The sequence below is a fragment of the Petaurus breviceps genome, unplaced genomic scaffold (assembly GCF_028583685.1).
Source record: "Petaurus breviceps papuanus isolate PSGF00001 unplaced genomic scaffold, PetGlider_PUasm1.0 76, whole genome shotgun sequence".
Taxonomy (NCBI): Eukaryota; Metazoa; Chordata; class Mammalia; order Diprotodontia; family Petauridae; genus Petaurus; species Petaurus breviceps.
In genome coordinates this window covers 13,305,194-13,323,221 of record NW_027186473.1, presented here as the reverse complement: position 1 = coordinate 13,323,221, position 18,028 = coordinate 13,305,194, and the positions used below count along the sequence as shown (strand labels likewise).

Here is an 18,028-nt window from a genome sequence, read left to right as displayed (position 1 = left end):
AAAATGTAAAGTATCTCATACCAAAACAACTAACCTGGTAAACAGATTTAGGAAAAAAAAATGTAAGAATTATTGGATTATTTGAACACCATGACCAAAAAAGGAGGCTAAACACCCTATTTTAAGATATCTTAAAAGGAAACTGTTCTCTTAGAAACAGAGGGCAGAGAAATCAGGGGGGCAGAAACAAGATGGCAGAGTAAAAGCACAAACTTGGCATGGGGTCCAGCTCAACTACTTCCAATACCTATAAAAAAAAATGACTTGAAACAAATTTTAAAGCTACAGAACCCATAAAGAAACAGAGATAAACAAATCTCTCGCTGAAGGCAGCCTGGCAGGCAGACAGGAAAGACCTATCACAGCGCACTGGGAGCCAAGGGCAGACCAGGGTGGCCCAGTCTGGCCAGAGCAGACTTCAGGAGAGTGAATCACCAGCAGCTGTGGCAGTTTCCAGACTTCTAAACCCACAAACGCAGAAGAGAAAAAAAAAGGTCAGTGGGGAACTCTGTTGGAAGGGTGAAGGAACAACAAGGTCTGGCCTCTACTCCTGGGGCGAGAAGCAGTGGCGGCATGGAGGCTGTAGCTGCTGCTGCATGGCTGCTTCCAGAGCTCCTGGCCTGCAGATTGTAGGGGGAACAAGCAACCATTCAGAGTTTAATCACTCTTGCTTTAACATGCTTGGATCTAGATTGCGATCTTTGGTGGTGGACCTGGGGTGTGTGGCTAGAGTGCCAGAACTTGTGGGGGCTGTAGAGAGGGCACCCAACTAATAGCTCTGGCAGCTGCGAAAACCCCAATGATTTGGGACAAAGCTGTCTCCATTCTGTAAACAGAATTCTACCATGGGAAAGAGCTCAAAAGTCAAGTAATTGCCAATATGAGCAAGCAGAAGAAGCACAATCAGACCATGCAATCATTTTTGGGGGACAAAAAGGATCAAAGCATGAAACTGGAAGAGGACAACAAAGTCAGAACTACTACATCAAAAGCTTCCAAGAAAAATATGAACTAGTCACAGGCCATGGAGCAGCTCAAGAAGGATTATGAAAATCAAGTTAGAGAAGTGGAGGAAAAACTGGGAAAAAAGGGGAAGAAAAATGAGAATGATGCAAGAAAATCATGAACAGTGAGTCAACAGCCTGCTAAAGGAGACCCAAAAAAATACTGAAGAAAATAACACCTTAGGGGTGGCTAGGTGGTGCAGTAAATAGAGCACCATCCCTGGAAAATCTGAGTTCAAATCTGGCCTCAGACACTTAACAGAAAAACTAGCCATGTGACCTTGGGCAAGTCACATAACCCCAATTACCCTCCAAAAAGAAAAGAAAATAACACCTTAAAAAATAGACTAACTCAAAGAGCAAAAAGAGGCCCAAAAAGCCAATGAGGAGAAGAATGCCTTAAAAAGCCTAATTTGCCAGATGGAAAAAGAATCTCACAAGTTCACTGAAGAGAATAATTTCTTCAAAATTGGACTGCAGCAAATAGAAGCTAATGACTTTAAGAGAAATCAAGATACTATTGAACAGATCTAAACAAATGAAAAAAAAAAGACGGCAATATGAAATATCTCATTGGAAAAACCACTGACCTGGAAAATAGATCCCGGAGAGATAATTTAAAAATTATTGGACTACCTGAAAGTCATGATCAAAAAAAGGGCCTAGGCACCATCTTTCAAGAAATTATCAAGCAAAATTGCCCTGATATTCTAGAACCAGAGGGAAAAATAGAAATTGAAAGAATTCGCCGATCACCTCTTGAAAAATATCCCAAAAAGAAAACTCCTTGGAATATCATAGCCAAATTCCAGAGTTCCCAGGTCAAGGAGAAAATATTACAAGCAGTCAGGAAGAAACAATTTGAGTATTATGGAAACACAATCAGGATAACACAAGACCTAGAAGTTTCTACATTAAGGGATCAAAGGACTTGAAATATAATATTCCAGAGATCAAAGGAGCTAGGACTAAAACTAAGAATCACCTACCCAGCAAAACTGAGTATAATGCTTCAATGAAATAGAGATTTTCAAGCATAATTTGTGAAAAAAAAAAAAGAGCTGAACAGAAAATTTGATTTTCAAATATAAGAAGCAAGGGAAGCAAGAAAAGGTAAAGAGGAAAAAGAAATCATAAGGAACCTATTAAAGTTCAACTATTTACATTCCTACATGGAAAAACGATAATTGTAACTCATGAGACTTTTCTCAAAATGAGGACAGTTGAAGGGAATATATATATGTATACATAGACACATATGTATGTATAAGAGGGTGTATGTGTATATATATGTGAGTATGTGCATATGTGTGTACTTGTATACATAGACAAAGGGCATAGGATGGGTTGAATATGATGGAATTATATCTTTAAAATAAGGAGGTGAGAGAGGAATATATTGGGAGAAGAAGAAACAGAGAGATAGATTAGGGTAAATTATCTTATGTAAAAGAGGCAAGAGAACACTGTTACAATGGAGGGGAAGAACAGAAAGGTTATTGAATTTGGATTAAGGAAGGAATAACATACACATTCAACTGGGTACAGTTGTATACTACAGTCATACACTACAGGAAAGCAGGGGGGAAGGATATAAGAGGAGGATGATAGAAGGGAGGCAAATTGGGGGAGAGGGTAGTTAGAAGCACACATTTTTGAAAAAGGACAGGGTCAAAGTATAAAATAGAATAAGTGAGGGACGGGACAGGATGGAGGGAATTATAGTTTAATCTTTTACAATATAACTACCATGGAAATGTTTTGCATAACTACACATATAAAACCTATGTTGAATTGCTTGTCTTTCCAGTGGGGATGTGTGAGGAGGGAAGAAGGGAAGACTCTAGAACTCAAAGTTTAAAAAACAAATATTAAAAAAAAAATTGTTGGGGCGGCCAGGTAGCACAGCGAGTAAGAGTACTGGCCCAGTGTCGGGATGACCTGGGGGATCGAATCTGGGCTCAGATACTTAGCACTATACCCAAAAATAACTGGCCGTGTAACCTTGAGCAAGTTACTTAACCCCAATTGCTTAAAAAATAAATAAATAAAATAAAAATAAATTGTAAAAAATTGTGTTTTTTTAGATGCAACTGGAAAATAAGATATACAGACACTGGGGTAAAGAAATCTATCTTGCCCTACTAGAAAGTTAGGGGGTGGGTGGGGGAGGATAAAAGAGAGAACAAATTGGGAGAAAGGGTATTCAATAGGCTCGCTATTTAGGGGTAGGGGATAAGCGGAAAGATGGGGAGAAAAATCTGTAACTCAAAATCTTGTGGAAATGAATGTTGAGGGGGCAGAGCCAAAATGGCAGCATGGAAGCAGGAAAACTCTGTGTGCTTCCCCCATTAGCACCTCAAATACGTATAAGAAATGACTCTAAACAAACTTTAGGGCTACAGAACCCACAAAGTGACAGAGAGAAATCTCCCGCTAAAGGAAGCCCAGCAGGCAGACAGGAAGCATCATGCTGGGAGAAGAGCCCAGCCCCATGTGAGCCCACAGTTTCAGCCTAAGGGTGGCCCAACCAGCTGCAGCTGGAGGGACTTCAGGAGAGTGGATCACCAGCAGCTGTGGCAGTTTCCAGATTTATCAACTCATAAATGCCAAAGACAAAGTGAGATGTCAGTGTGGACTTTGGGAACAGGGGATCCAAGTGTGTGGTCTAGTCTCTGCCCCTGGAGGGAGAAGTGGCTGAGGATCCGCCATGTGGCTGCTTCAGCTCCTGGCCTGCAGATTGTAAGGAGACCAAGCGACCAGTGTAAGGGGTAATCGCTCTTGCTTTAACCTGCTTGAATCTGGATTGCTGTCTAGGGTGTAGGTCCTGTGGTGTGTGACCAGGTGCCAGAGCCTGTGGAGGCTTCAGAAAGGGCACCCAACCAATAGCTCCAGCAGCTAAGAAAATCCCAGCAATTTGGGACAAAGCTCTCTTCTCTGGAAGCAGAGTTCTACTGTAGCAAAAAGCTCAAAAGTCAAGTAATTGAGTGGCAACATGAGCAAGCAAAGGAAGCAAACCAAGCAGAGTAATATGACTTTAGATTCCTATTATGGGTACAAAAAGGATCAAAGCATGGAATAAGGAGGAAGACAACGAAGTCAGAACTCCTGTACCAAAAGCTTCCAAGAAAAATATGAACTGGTTACAGGCCATAGAGGACTTTCAGAAGGATTTTGAAAAAAAAAATAAGAGAAATGGAGGAAAAATTGGGAAGAGAAATGAGAACAATGCAAGAAAATCATGAAAGGAGAGTCAACAACCTGACTGAAGAAAATAACACCTTAAAAAATAGACTAACTCAAATGGCAAAAGAGGCTCAAAAAGGCAATGAGGAGAAGAATGCCTTAAAAAGTCAAATTTGCCAGATGGAAAAAGAATCTCAAAAGCTCACTAAAGAGAATCATTCCTTCAGAATTAGACTGGAGCAAATGGAAGCTAGTACCTTTATGAGAAATCAAGATACTATTGAACAGATCCAAACAAATGAAAGAATAGAAGGCAATGTGAAATATCTCATGGGAAAAACCACTGACCTGGAAAATAGATCCAGGAGAGATAATTTAAAAATTATTGGGCTATCTGAAAGCCATGACCAAAAAAAGAACCTAGAAATCATCTTTCAAGAAATTCTCAAAGAAAATTGCCCTGATGTTTTAGAACCAGAGGGCAAAATAAAGGTTGAAAGAATCCACCAATCACCTCCTAAAAAAATCCCAAAAAGAAAACTCCTAGGAATATTACAGCCAGGTTCCGGAGTTCACAGATCAAGGAGAAAATAATACAAGCAGCCAAGAAGAAACAATTTGAATATTGTGGAAACACAATCAGGATAACACAGGATCTGACACCTTCTACACTGAGGGATCGAAAGGCTTGGAATATGATATTCTGGAGGTCAAAGGAGCTGGGATTAAAGCCAAGAAACACCTACCCAACAAAACTAAGTATCATGTTTCAGGGAAAATATGGTCATTCAATGAAACAGAGGACTTTCAAGCATTCTTGATGGAAAAACCAGAGTTGAATAGAAAATTTGAGATTCAGATACAAGAAGCAAGAGAAGCATGAGAAGGTAAACAGGGAAAAGAAATCATAAGGAACTTATCAAAGTTGAACTACTTACATCCTTACATGGAAAAATGATCATTGTAACTTATGAAACTTTTCTCAGTATGAGGATAGTTGAAGGTAATATAAATATATATATGTATACATACATACATACACATATCTATGTAGGAGGGTATATGGGAGTATATTGAATTGTTTATCTTCCCAGTAAGGGTGGGTGAAGAGGGAGGAAGGGAAAGAATCTGGAATTCAAAGTTTTAAAATCAAATGTTTAAAATACATATATTTTTTTTTACATGCAATTGGGAATAAGATATACAGGCACTAGTATATAAAGATCCATCTTGCCCTACTGGAAAGTTGGAGGGGAAACGGGGTAGGATATAGGAGAGAGCAAATTGGGGGAGGGGGTATACAGTAGGATCACTGTTTAGGTGTGATGGATAGGGGAAAGACAGGGACAAAATCTGTAACTCAAAATCTTGTGGAAATGAATGATGTAAACTAAAAATAAACACAAATTTTAATTAAAAAAAGAAATGAATGTTGAAAACTTAAAATCATTAATAAATTGGAAAATAAATTAAATTAAATTAAATTTAAAAAAAAAGAGGACAAAGTGAAAGCAGAATTCACAGGTGTAATGGGAATGTAAATTTAAAGATCTTCCCTGCCCCTAGGCTAAAGTGCACCTGAAGCCTGGGGTGGGAGGCTTGTTTTTCAGTAGATACTTCTTGATTGGCCAGTGAGTCAATAAGGTTGTTACATTCTCTGAGCCAGGAGAAAAGTATATAAGCCCTGATGTGTAGCTTTGTTTGGAGGCTCACTTTGAGAAGTGTTCTGTGATTTGATCAGATGAAACTCTGGAAAGCCATTGTCCAGAGCCCCCCTGGCTTTGAAACCCAGATGTTGTTTGGTATGGATGTAATGGTTGGACAGTTTGGAAATCTGTCTACTTGATCTGTTTTTGTCTTGATAATTCTGTCTGTATACTTTGAAGTTAAGGATGCTGACCTTTTTCCCCTGAACTAGGTAAACGATACATGTTTGACTGATTAAAGTAAGCTTGTTAACCCATTTTGAGTTGCTTTCCTTTAACAAAGCAGATCTAAGAACCTGTGTTGGCAGCAAACCCTGAGGACGCTTGGGGTGCTTGCTGCTACAACTGGTCACTTCCTGAAATAAACCCCAAAAAGAAAACTCCCAAGAACAACATAGCCAAAATCTAGAACTTCCAGGTCAAAGGAAAAATACTGCAAGCAGCGAGAAAGAGAGAGTTCAGGTAGGGAGGAGTCACAGTCATGATGTCATACAATTTAGTAGCCACCACTATAAAGAAGCAGAGAACTTGGAATATGATATTCCAAAAGGCAAAGAACATGGGCTTATAGCCAAGAATAACTTACCCAGCAAAACTCAGTATAATGCTCAGATCAAAATGGATCTCTAATAAAACAGAGGACTTCTAAGTATTCTTGATAAAAACACTGGAACTTTGGAGAAACTAGGAAGTTCAAATACAGGGGTAAAGAGCAACAAAAGAAATTAAACATGAATGAACAGTGTTAAACATGGATAAACTGCCTACTTTCAAATATGGGGAGATGAAACGTGTGTCCCCTCTGAACCCTATCATCAGGGGTCACTGAGAGAATTCAATTAAACAATATCTTGGAGTAGTTCTATAATTTCTTGATGATCTAAAGCAAAGAGGGGTAGAGGAATATACTATGGGGGAAGGAAAGGAAGGCTAGGGAAAATGATCTCCCCTAAACAGGTGCACAGGTAGATACTTATGTAAATTAAGGAGGAAGGGGTCAGGAAAGTAGCTAACACTTCCACCTCACCCTCATTTGAACTCCTAAGGAAGGAAGCACACACATATGCACATATGCGCGCACACACACACACACACACACAGAGTTTTGGGTTCAGAAACGTATTTTACTCAATAGGGAAATAGGAGGGAAAGAGCAAGGGGATAATTAAAGGAGGAATTAGTCCCAAAGCAAAACAAACTATAACTAAGAACATAAAATATATTAATTGATCTCTTCGAGGTAGCAAAGAATTTAAGGAGGTCCCATAAATTGGTTAACAGATAAACAAGTTATGGTATATAAATGTGATGGAAGACTACAGTGCTGAACTCTCCTCAGTGTAATGGCCAGCCAGGACTTCAGAGAACTAATGATGAAACCTACTACTTACGTCCTGAGAGATAGACTCACTCAGAATGCAAAATCAGATACATTTTTTTGGACATGGCCAATGTGGACATTTGTTTTGACTGACTACATGTGTTTGGAAGGGGTTTTATTTTCCCTGTATTCTCAACTGGGAGGTGGAAGGGTAAGGAGAATTTTGCTTAAAACAAATAAAATATTAAAAACAAGAACAGTAGCTTCCAGGCCAGATGGGTGCCTTAATGGAAGTAGGCTGCCCTACTTTCTCACTACCTACTCTAGCAAAACCTTAAAAGATGAATCAAGGTAAATGATGATCAAGAAATCCAATGGAAAAACTACATTAATGACTTTTTTCTACCCTAAAACTGTATAAAAAGTTAGTCTACAGGAAAGGGGACCCCCATAATGCCAGTGTCAGCACAGCTAAACATTTCCAGCATATCCCTGCTCTATCAGACAAGAGCTAGAGATACATGGAGGCTGTAGGCTAGCTGAACAGAGCAGAGAAGTCACTTCAGAAAGTCTCAGGGTTATATAAACCACTGAAGAAGAAGGTATGGAAGTCACCCTCAGACCTGGGTATCCCAAAGCTTTGAGGTACCTTGTCACTGTCCTGAAACCCCAAAGAACATGTCTCTGAACCTTAAAGATAGGGGGGAGGGAAATCCCAGCAGGAGTTACTCAGCAAGAACTCAGGTGGCCACGGGTAAAACTCAAACACCCCATATAAAAGCAGAGAGAGAGAGCGAGAGAGAGTGTGTGTGTGTGTATGTGTGTGTGTGTGTTGGGGGGGGGGATAGGGTAGTTTGGTCATAACCCAATTCAGGAACTAAAGCTGGAGAGAAGTAAAACAAAAAAAATTCCCACCAAAACAAAAAATTATTGCAAATCTAGAGATCCCTAAAAAAGACACAGTAACTCCGTAACAATTGTAAGCCAAGATGCAAAGGAAAAAATAGACTGTTTTGAAATGCACAGAATACACTGTATGCTTTTTTAAAAAGTTTGAAATGGAAATACACAGATTCATATAAGAAAAAGAAAATCAATAATTTGAGTATGTTTTTTATACAAAGTACAATATGCAAACCTTGGGAAGGTAAGAAAAAAATAGAGTACAGTAAATACTGATAAAAATGTTAAAATCTAATAGGGCAGACAGGAGAAGTAAATACAAACAAATAACCTCACCTTAGCTGCCATGAGGCTTTCACATCTGGAAACTTCTGTTATATAATTATGAACTCTGTTCCTCATTTCTTCTTTTTCTTGAACTGCTTGTTCTAATTCCAATGAAATAGCCTTTCAAATTGAAAACATTAAAGTAATAAAAGAATAAGAACACTGAAAAGTTTTGCATTTTTATAGCTCTTCTGTTTTGAAGGAGGAACAGGAAGGAGTGGGCTAATTAATTCCTAATGGCTAATTTCATATATATTACCTGATTAATTTTTGGTTTAGAAAAACATACTAAAAATACCTACTGTTGAACATCTAAAGTGTACTTATAATACTATGCTGGACACTTTGATAAATATTAATCAAATAAAAGATAAAATTATTAAAAATAGGGGCGGCCAGGTAGCACAGTAAGTAAGAGCACTGGCTCCAGTGTCGGGATGACCTGGGTATCGAATTCCGGGCTCAGACACTTAGCACCCACCCAGAAATAACTGGCCATGTAACCTTGAGCAAGTTACTTAACCCCAATTGCTTTAACAAAAATTATTAAAAATCTAAGGAAAATAGTACACTGATTTACAGGACTTGAGCTTGTGTCCTCATCTGGATATTTACTAACTGTGTGACTGGGGGTAAGAAACAACTGATGGCACAGTAGATAAGGCGTTTGGTCTAAAGTCAGGAAGACCTAAGTTCAAACTGGCCTCAGATGCTGGGCTAGGAAAGTCACTTTTCTCAACTCAAAAAAAGCATAATAAGAGCACCTAGCTCCCAGAGTCGTTGGATCAAATGAGACAATATTTGTAAAAAAGTGCTTATCCCAGTGCCTGACATGTAGTAGGAACCACAGAAATGGTTCCCTCCCAAGGAATTTAAAAAAAATCTCTCCGTACCTCAGTTTTCATATCTGAAATATAGAACAGTGCTTTATTATCTACTTCAAACAAGTGGAATGAGGTAAGTACTTTTCAAACCATACAGTGCTATATGGATGTGAGCAATTATTAATATTTTTCAATGTACAATTCTTTATCAAGTGTTATATTTCCCAGACTAACCTGCTAAATTTCATTCCTCACTATTTCAGTTTTACAGAATAAATAATTTTTAATCATCCAAATTTTAACATTATACATTTGTCATGTATAAAAGAATTGTTGTATATATAACTTAAGAATAAAATCTGATTTACCTACATAAGAAAACTTATCACGGTAATGTAGCCCTTATATATCTGGCTATTTCTAATGCAGGGAACGTCATGCTCTCTATGTTAGGATTCCCTGGCATACAGCCCAACAGAGTTAGACAACTGCTGCTACAGCATAACAAGGAGCTCTTTGAACCACAGTACTGTGCTAGAGCAATAAATCTACAGTTTCTATTGTCTTAAAAATTAACATTATAGGGGCAGCTAAGTGGCGCAGTGAATAGAGCATGGGCCCTGGAGTCAGGAGGACCTGAGTTCAAATCCGGCCTCGGACACTTGACACACTCACTAGCCATGTGACTTTGGGCAAGTCACTTAACCCCAATTGCCCCCCCCAAAGAAAAAAAAATTAACATTATAGAAAAACGAAAATTATTATTAAATGTAAGGATGTAAAAAAGTTTACCCTATGTTTTAAAATCTTGGGTAAAACTATTAAATTTTATGAGAAATTAAACCCTAAATTTATGGTGAAGCACTGTCATACCTGGTTTTCTCTTGTCATTGTCGCCAAATCATCTTGTAATCTTCTATTTTCCTTAAGAGCTATTTCTTTTGCTCTTCCTACTTCAGCAAGTTCTATCTGGGTTTCATCAAGCTGGCGCTGGAGACTGACTAGCTCATGTTCTCGATTATTTAGTAAGTCCTGTAGTCGTCTATCAAGTGAGCAATTTGCAAAAATTTAAATATAATTTCTTTATTTTGCAACAATAATTATGCTATGATTTATATTGATGAGTACCTGAAGAGTGTGTATATTAGATACACCAATGTTTAGTGTATATACTAAACACCATCCATGAATCTCTTTAATATTCCATCATTCTAGCCCTGTTAATTTCCAACCTAGGGTAATCCTGACCATAGGCTGTCTTTATTCCTGTTGGATCCAGGGTATATTGAATACTGCTTGAAAAGTAGTAACTTGTGTGAATTCTGTCTACTAGAAATAAATACCATCTAACTGTAGCTTAGCCCTCGAAAATGTACAGTAATTTTTATTATTTCCTACTGTATTCTTTGCATAAGCCATTTCAAAACTTTTCAACTCCTATCAGACCCTCAAATTTAAGTTCCATCATGTTCATTTGTAGTAGACAACCTTAGAAATTATTTTGAATGAGGCTATTAGGGATGAGCAAGAATGAATAATTAAGGGTGATGCCAAATCTGCAAACTTGGGTAACTAGAAAGATAATATCTTCAAGAGAAACAAGTTTAGAGGAGGAGGAATAGGTTTAGGGAGGAAAATAATGGCTTCCCTCTTGAGTTTGAGATGGCTAACTAACATTAGGTGAATTTGTCCAGAGGTGATATGGAAAATGCAGACAGATGGAACAGCAGTGAACCAAAGTGCTAAATTTATTTCATATAATTTTTTTAAAAAGGCACAAAGGATATATGATGGATAAATGCAGTGTCGTGTGCAATCCTCTTTCTCATTTCTCCTTTCTTATGTGAAAAGTTCAAGTTTTTGGTGTTTTTCAAATTCAGAATAAAATATAAAACATTTTTTGAAAAAAAAAGTAGAACCACATGAAAGAATACTCCAAATCACTAATAATAAGAGAAATGCAAATCAAAACAAGCTTGAAGTTTCATCTCCCACCCTGCAAATTGGCAAAACAAAACAAAAAATGGCAATAGTCAATACTGAAGGGGTTGCAGAAGGTTAGCCACTCTAATACATTGTTGGTGGAGCTATGAAATGGTACAATAATTTTGGAAAGCAATTTGGAATTATGCAAATAAAGTGACTATGATGTCCACACCCTTTGAATCAGAGACACCAGTATAGGGCTTATACCCCAAGGAAGCCATCAACAAGAAGAAAGTCCTAATATATTCCAAATTATAGTAGCACTTTTCATATCTAAGAATTAGAAACAAAGTAGATGCCCACCAATGGGGAAATGACTAAACAAACTGTGGTATGTGAATGTAATGGAATATTACTGTGCTATAAAAATTATGTGTGTAATGAATATACAGAAGCATGGAAAAGATCTACATGAACTGATGGAGGGAAGTAAACAGAGCCAAGCAAATAATATATACAGTAACTTTATAAGATTGTTCACAGCAATGTAAATGGAACAAATTATACACCGAAAAATCTAAATGAAACAAAATTATAAAAATTAAGCAGGGTTTGCCTAAAAAAATCTGAGAAGACACCTCCAATCTACCCCTTTGTAGAGGGAGGACGTTCAAAGGCATTAAACACTGTACATTTCTGCACTTTTTCAATGTATCAATCAGCAGAGCTCATTTTTTTTCCTCTCAAAAAAAAAACTATTTATCATAAGAGATGGCACTCTGGTAAGAGGAAGGGGAGAGACACTTGGGATAACTACAGTGATGTAAGAACTAGAAAATATCAATAAAAGCTTACTTTTAAAAAGAAAAGAAAAAGGTAAGAGAATGACTTCAGAGACTGGTAGATGGTTACAAGAATCTATCAGCATGATATAGGAAAGATTAAACCTCAAAGGAGAGGTTATAGAGTGATGGTGGCAGAGACAATAGCTGAAACTGGTAGTTGAAAACCAGAAATAGGCATATTCTTCCTCTAGCCCCAGTGTGTCTGGTTGGAAGTGAGGAATTGAGGGATTTCTTGAGGGAAGGTGTACTCAGTATTGAAAACAGTGGACAAGGATCAGAATCTTCTGGGGGGAGACAAGTTTCTGGGAGTAAAAGAAAAGGAGTATGAGAGGAAGAATCAAATACAAATAGAAATTAAATATATGGTTCTTGTGCTTGAGAAAATAACAATCTTGTTAAGGAGACAGAAAAAAAACATTAAAAGAATATATTATGTAATTATGTAATCAAATTTTTGTAATTTAATAAAATTCTAAATTGTGTGTCCCAAACTATCAGTACTAAAGAAAAGTAAAGTAAAAAAAATTGAGGCAGGGATCCACAGCTGTGAAGCACTGTATATACTGTCAGATTTTTTTTCAATTGAGTGGTTTTGTTGATTTTTTTTCCTCCTTTTGAAAAAAATCATTTCTTATAAAAGATAGCTTGCTGGGAGGCAGGAATGCAGGAAGGCACAACAGAAAAGAACACAAGAAGTAATTTTAAGTGACGCAAAAACAAAAGATATCAATTAAAATTTATTTTTAAAAAAGAGATCAAACAGCTTAATGCAAAGCACTAAAACCAAGCAATAGTTGCAGCTGGTCATAAATGCTAAAGACAATTAAAGGGTCTTTTTCTTTTTTTAAAGCTACATTGGAGCAAAGAGAAGAAGGACTACCAACAAGAACAGAGGGGATGATGATAACAAATGATACAAATCAGAATGATAAACAAATCATCTCCTATTTAGCTTCTGTTTTTCTTTCCAAAGAGAATGATCTTGGTACTGGGGAAGTAGGAAAAAAATGTATAATTTGGAGTTAAAACCTGAAGTAACTGAGGATATAGTAATAAAGAGCACTGAAATGTCCACCAATAAAATTCAAGTTACCAACCACAGACTAAGCATACTGTATTCCAGGATACTAGAAGAATTTACAAGCATGATTGCTGAGTTATAAATTATGTGTAAAAAAACTGTGTGGAGGTGGAGAATGGGAGGTGCACACAGGATTGGATAAAGGCAATTATTGTTCCAGTTTCCAAAAAGAGGTAGAGGGCAAACCATAAGCTGTGAAACGGCAGGCAGTAGTATTAAATGGATGGATTAAATGCCTTAATTATTTCTTACTTTACTCTTCTTTAGTACTGATAGTTTGGGACACACAATTTAGAATTTGATTAAATTACAAAAAATTTGATTACATAATATATTCTTTATGTAAGCATTTAAAAAGAGAAGCAGTGATCACTAAATTTCAGCATATTTATCAAGATCTAGTCATGCCAAACTAACCTCATTTCCGTTTTTTGACAAGGTAACCAAACTGATAGATTAGAAGAAGGCCACAAACATATAATACCTATATTTCAGCAAATTATTTTACAAAGTCTCTCATTAAACTATGTAAAGAAGATGGAGTAATGGGGGCTATATTATAGTACTACTAGGTAGATTCAGAACTGAAAAATTCAGAACTGAAAGAATCCTGGGAGAGCAGTCATTAACAAGTCAACATAAGCCAGAAGAAGACCTCTAGTGGAGGGACAGTGACATTAGAACTGGGCTCTTTGCTTTTAAAAATTTTTTTTTAATAAAACTATGCTATTTTTGTCAAAGTTCCCGAGGACATGAAGCAGGGAGGGATACTTATCATACTATATGATCCTGCCTCTGTGGTCAGAATCCAAAGATCTGTAGGAGGGGGAAACAGTAGCCAAATCTATTAATATGACACTTAACAGTGATAATGGCAAAGAGCTATATATTAGATGCAAATAATTAACTCAGACTAGTATAGGGGAAGCTTGGCTCCACAACAGTTTGTGTAAATGCTACCTGAAGGTTTTAATTATTTTGCAAGCTTGATACTATAACTTGGCAGTCAAAAAATACTAATTAAAATCTAAACTGCACTGTGTCCAGAACAAGGAAAAGGATAGTCACATTACAGATCAAATCCAGTTTGAACCACATTTGAACAAGAAATCTCTTCTACAAATCAGTGATAAGGGGTCATCTTGGTGATTAGTAATTTTCAGTCATATCTGACTCTTTCTGACCTGTTTTGGGGTTTTCTTGGTAAAGATATTGGAGTGTTTGGCCATTTCCTTCTCCAGCTAATTTTACAGATGAGACAACTGAGGCAAACAGGGTTAAAGTGATTTATCTGGATTTTAACTCAGATCTTCTTGATTCCAGGCCCAGTGCTCTATCTACTGTACCACCTAGCTACCACTAAGGGGTCATCTACCTGTGCTTAAAAGACATCCACTGAGATTTAATAGCTTTTAAAGTCGATCATGCTATGTCTGGACAGCTGTAACTGTTAAAATTTTCTCACACTGGGTGAAAGTCTGCTTTCACAACTTCTACTTGGTGCTTCAAGCCATGCTTTCTGGGGCTAAGTATAACAAATCTAATCATGCTTTGGCATGAAAGCCCTCAAAATACTTGAAGAGAATTATGTCCCCTGTAAGTCATTTAAGGCTCAACATACCCCCAGTTTCCTTCATCTAATCATAAAGCATTTTCTCTAGTTTACTCTTGAATGTAACAACCCAGTAGACCAGAAATAGCAGAGTGCAATAAGACTATCACCTTCCTTTTTTTTCTGAAATCTGGTCTCTCTTTTAGTGAAACCCGGAATTCTATTAGCTTTCTTGGCTATTAATTCATCCTGAGTCTGCATTGTAGCAGAACTACACAGTGCCCCTTCACATAGTAGGTGTTTGTTGAGGTGAATTCTAATTCCAGCTACTGTAGAAGGTTGGGCAAAAAGAAGTGGGAGAAGAAAGAGGACTTGAGACAAAGAGAAGAAAATCATGTAGGTGAATTAGAGGGATTTAGACTAGTAAAGTAGTGAAATGGGAATGGGAATTTGAAGATCTTCCCTGCCCCTTAATAGACTCGGGGGGAGTTTGACGACTTCCTCTGCTTTGAAAGTAAACTCTGCCCCCAGTGGGCTGAATGTAATCACATGGAGCCTGTGATGGAGGGAATTTGCTAAAGGGTGGAAGAGAGCCCACAGGAAACTTCCCTGCTGTGAATATAAACTCTTCCCCCTAATAGGCTGAATGTAGTCACATGGAGCCTGTGGTTGGAAGAGTTTGCTGAAGGGAAGCAAAGCCCACAGGAAGCTTGTCAGAGCTAGTCAGACATTAGGGAAGAGAGAGGATGCTCATTAAGGAGACAGAGAGTAAATAATGATTTGGTATTGGTTTGTGGTAAGGTGTATTGGTTTGTGGTTAGACTGAAGGATGCTGTGGCTCTCAGCATATTATGGCTTCTGAATATCTTTGGTATTATGGTGGAATCAGCTTACTGGTTTGGGGATTCATTTTTCTGGGGTCTAAATAAATGCTTCAGTTCTATTCTCTATCTGGAGAATCTAGTATATTTTGTGATCAAACATCACGCAATACTTATAGTCATGGTCTTTATCGTGATCGTCGGCACTGTACATATTGCACTGCCACTACATTAGGTAAGATGTTTAATTTGGGGAAGAATAATCAAGGAAATCTGAAAGAGAGTAATTAATATCCAGGTCCAGATAATACTTTGCTGAAAGAGGATTGGGATTAAATACAGTAGAGGATATAAGAAGGATCTAGGATTATTAGGGAACAAAGTTTGAAGAAAGCAGAACTTCAAGAGGAAAAGGAGAAAGTAGTTGACAAGTCAAAGCAAGGTAAGTTAAAAAAAAGTCGATGGAACAATTCAAGGGTCCAACAAATGATTAGGTGGATTGCTGAGTGGGCGAACTGATGAAACAAAGGGGAGGTATGAGTTCAAGGATAAATGGGGGGTGGGGTGGGTATGTGTAGAGTTGTTGAGACTAAGGAAAGGAAATTGAATGGGGTGTCAAGTTATTAAGAGATTATAATTGGTTGTAAATATTTTAACCAGATGCTTAGAGCTGAGGAACAAGCACACATGAAATTAAAAAAACAAGACTGAAATATCTCAACCAGTACATGAAGAGTGGGGGAAATTTACACAGCGACTTGCAACCAAGAATGTGATGTTTGCTTTTCTGTCATACCCATTAACTATTATCACTGTTCCGAGTATAGACTAACTTCTTTTCTGGAGTAGGGTCTCAAAGAATGACTCTCCACAATTCAAGTTAAGTAAAATGAAATGTTCCTTAAAAACAAAACAAACAACAAAAAAAAACCCCACTGAAGTACAGTTTGCGGCAGGAAATAGGGGAAGGGAGGTGGAGAAGGGGACATGAGGTAGAAAAAAGGAGACAAGAGGTAGAATACTGGAAAGTGAAAATGCATTACACAGAGCATAAAGGAAATAAATGGACAACTGTCCAAGCAGAACATAAAACAAATATTTAAGCTTCTTACTGAAGAGGAAGAAGCTAGTTACTCTGGGGAAGAAGCTACTTGATGATAAAGAATGATACAACGGGGGGGGCAGAGTCAAGATGACGGGGTAGAAATGTGACTTCTGTGGGGCTCCGGCTTTCACCTCCCCCAATTCATGTAAAAAGTGACTCTGAAGAAACTTTGGAGCTACAGAACCCTCCTGCTGAGGACAGCCCGGCAGGGAGCAGCCAGCTCAGTGCTCTGGGAGCCAATCCCAGCCCCACCCAAGCCAGAGGTTTTAGCCCCAGGGAGGGCCTGACCAGCCGCCAGTTGGAGGGACTTCAGATCACCAGCAGCTGTGGCAGTTTCCAGAATTATCAACCCATAGATACTAAGGACAAAGTGAGAGGTCAGTGCAGTATGGACTTTGGGATCCAGTACTTGGGAGTGCAGTCGGCTTTTGCCCCCAGGGCGAGAAGCTGCTGAGGCATCACGGCCCTGCAGCCGCAGCCACATGGCAGCTACAGCTCCTGGCCTGCAGACTGTAAGGGGCCCAAGCAACCACTCAGAAGGGCAATCGTTATTGTTTTAACCTGCTTGGATCTGGATCACTGTCTAAGGTGGAGGTCCTGGGGTGCGCGACCAGCTTGCCAGAGTGTGTGGAGTCTTTAGAGAGGGCACCCAACTAATACCTTTGGCATGTGAGAAAACCCCAGCATTTGGGATGAAGCTCCCCTGTATGGTGGCAGAGTCCTACTGTGGCAAAAAGCCCAAAAGTCAAGTAATTGAGGGGAAACATGAGCAGGCAAAGGAAGCAAAACAAACAGAGCAACCCAACTTTACACTCCTATTTTGGGGACAAAAATGATCAAATCATGGGAATAGAAAGAAGACAACAAAGTCAGAACTCCTGTACCAAAAGCTTCCAAGAAAAATACGAGCTGGTCACAGGCCATAGAGGACCTTAAGAAGGATTTTGAAAGGCAAATAAGAGAAGTGGAAGAAAAATTGGGAAGAGAAATGAGAACAATGCAAGAAAATTATGAAAGGAGAGTCAACAACCTGACTCAAGAAAATAACACCTCAAAAAATAGACTAACTCAAATAGCAAAAGAGGCTCAAAAAGGCAATGAGGAGAAGAATGCCTTAAAAAGCCAAATTTGCCAGATGGAAAAGGAATCTCAAAAGCTCACTAAAGAGAATTATTCCTTCAGAAGTAGATTGGAGCAAATGGAAGCCAGTGACATTATGAGAAATCAAGACAAAATAGAAGGCAAGGTAAAATATCTCATTGAGAAAACCACTGACCTGGAAAATAGAGCCAGGAGATATTAGGAATATTATAGCCAGGCTCTAAAATTCCTAGATCAAGGAGAAAATATTACAAACAGCCAGGAAGAAACAATTTGAATATTGTGGAAACACAATCAGGATAACCCAGGATCTGGCAGCTTCTACA

The 18,028-nt window shown here is 38.2% G+C and overlaps 1 protein-coding gene across 5 annotated transcripts in view; it reads right to left on the bottom strand.

The window, feature by feature from the left end:
* Window positions 1–18,028, bottom strand: part of CEP135 (centrosomal protein 135) — a 121,108-nt gene that overhangs the window by 39,654 nt on the left and 63,426 nt on the right. For all 5 annotated transcript variants that reach the window (XM_069105272.1, XM_069105270.1, XM_069105274.1 and 2 more), the window contains 2 exons: window positions 10,145–10,313; window positions 8,457–8,567 (listed from right to left, as the gene is read on the bottom strand). In XM_069105272.1, the coding sequence (XP_068961373.1) occupies window positions 8,457–8,567; window positions 10,145–10,313 (280 nt within the window). The remainder of the gene's footprint in view (window positions 1–8,456; window positions 8,568–10,144; window positions 10,314–18,028) is intronic.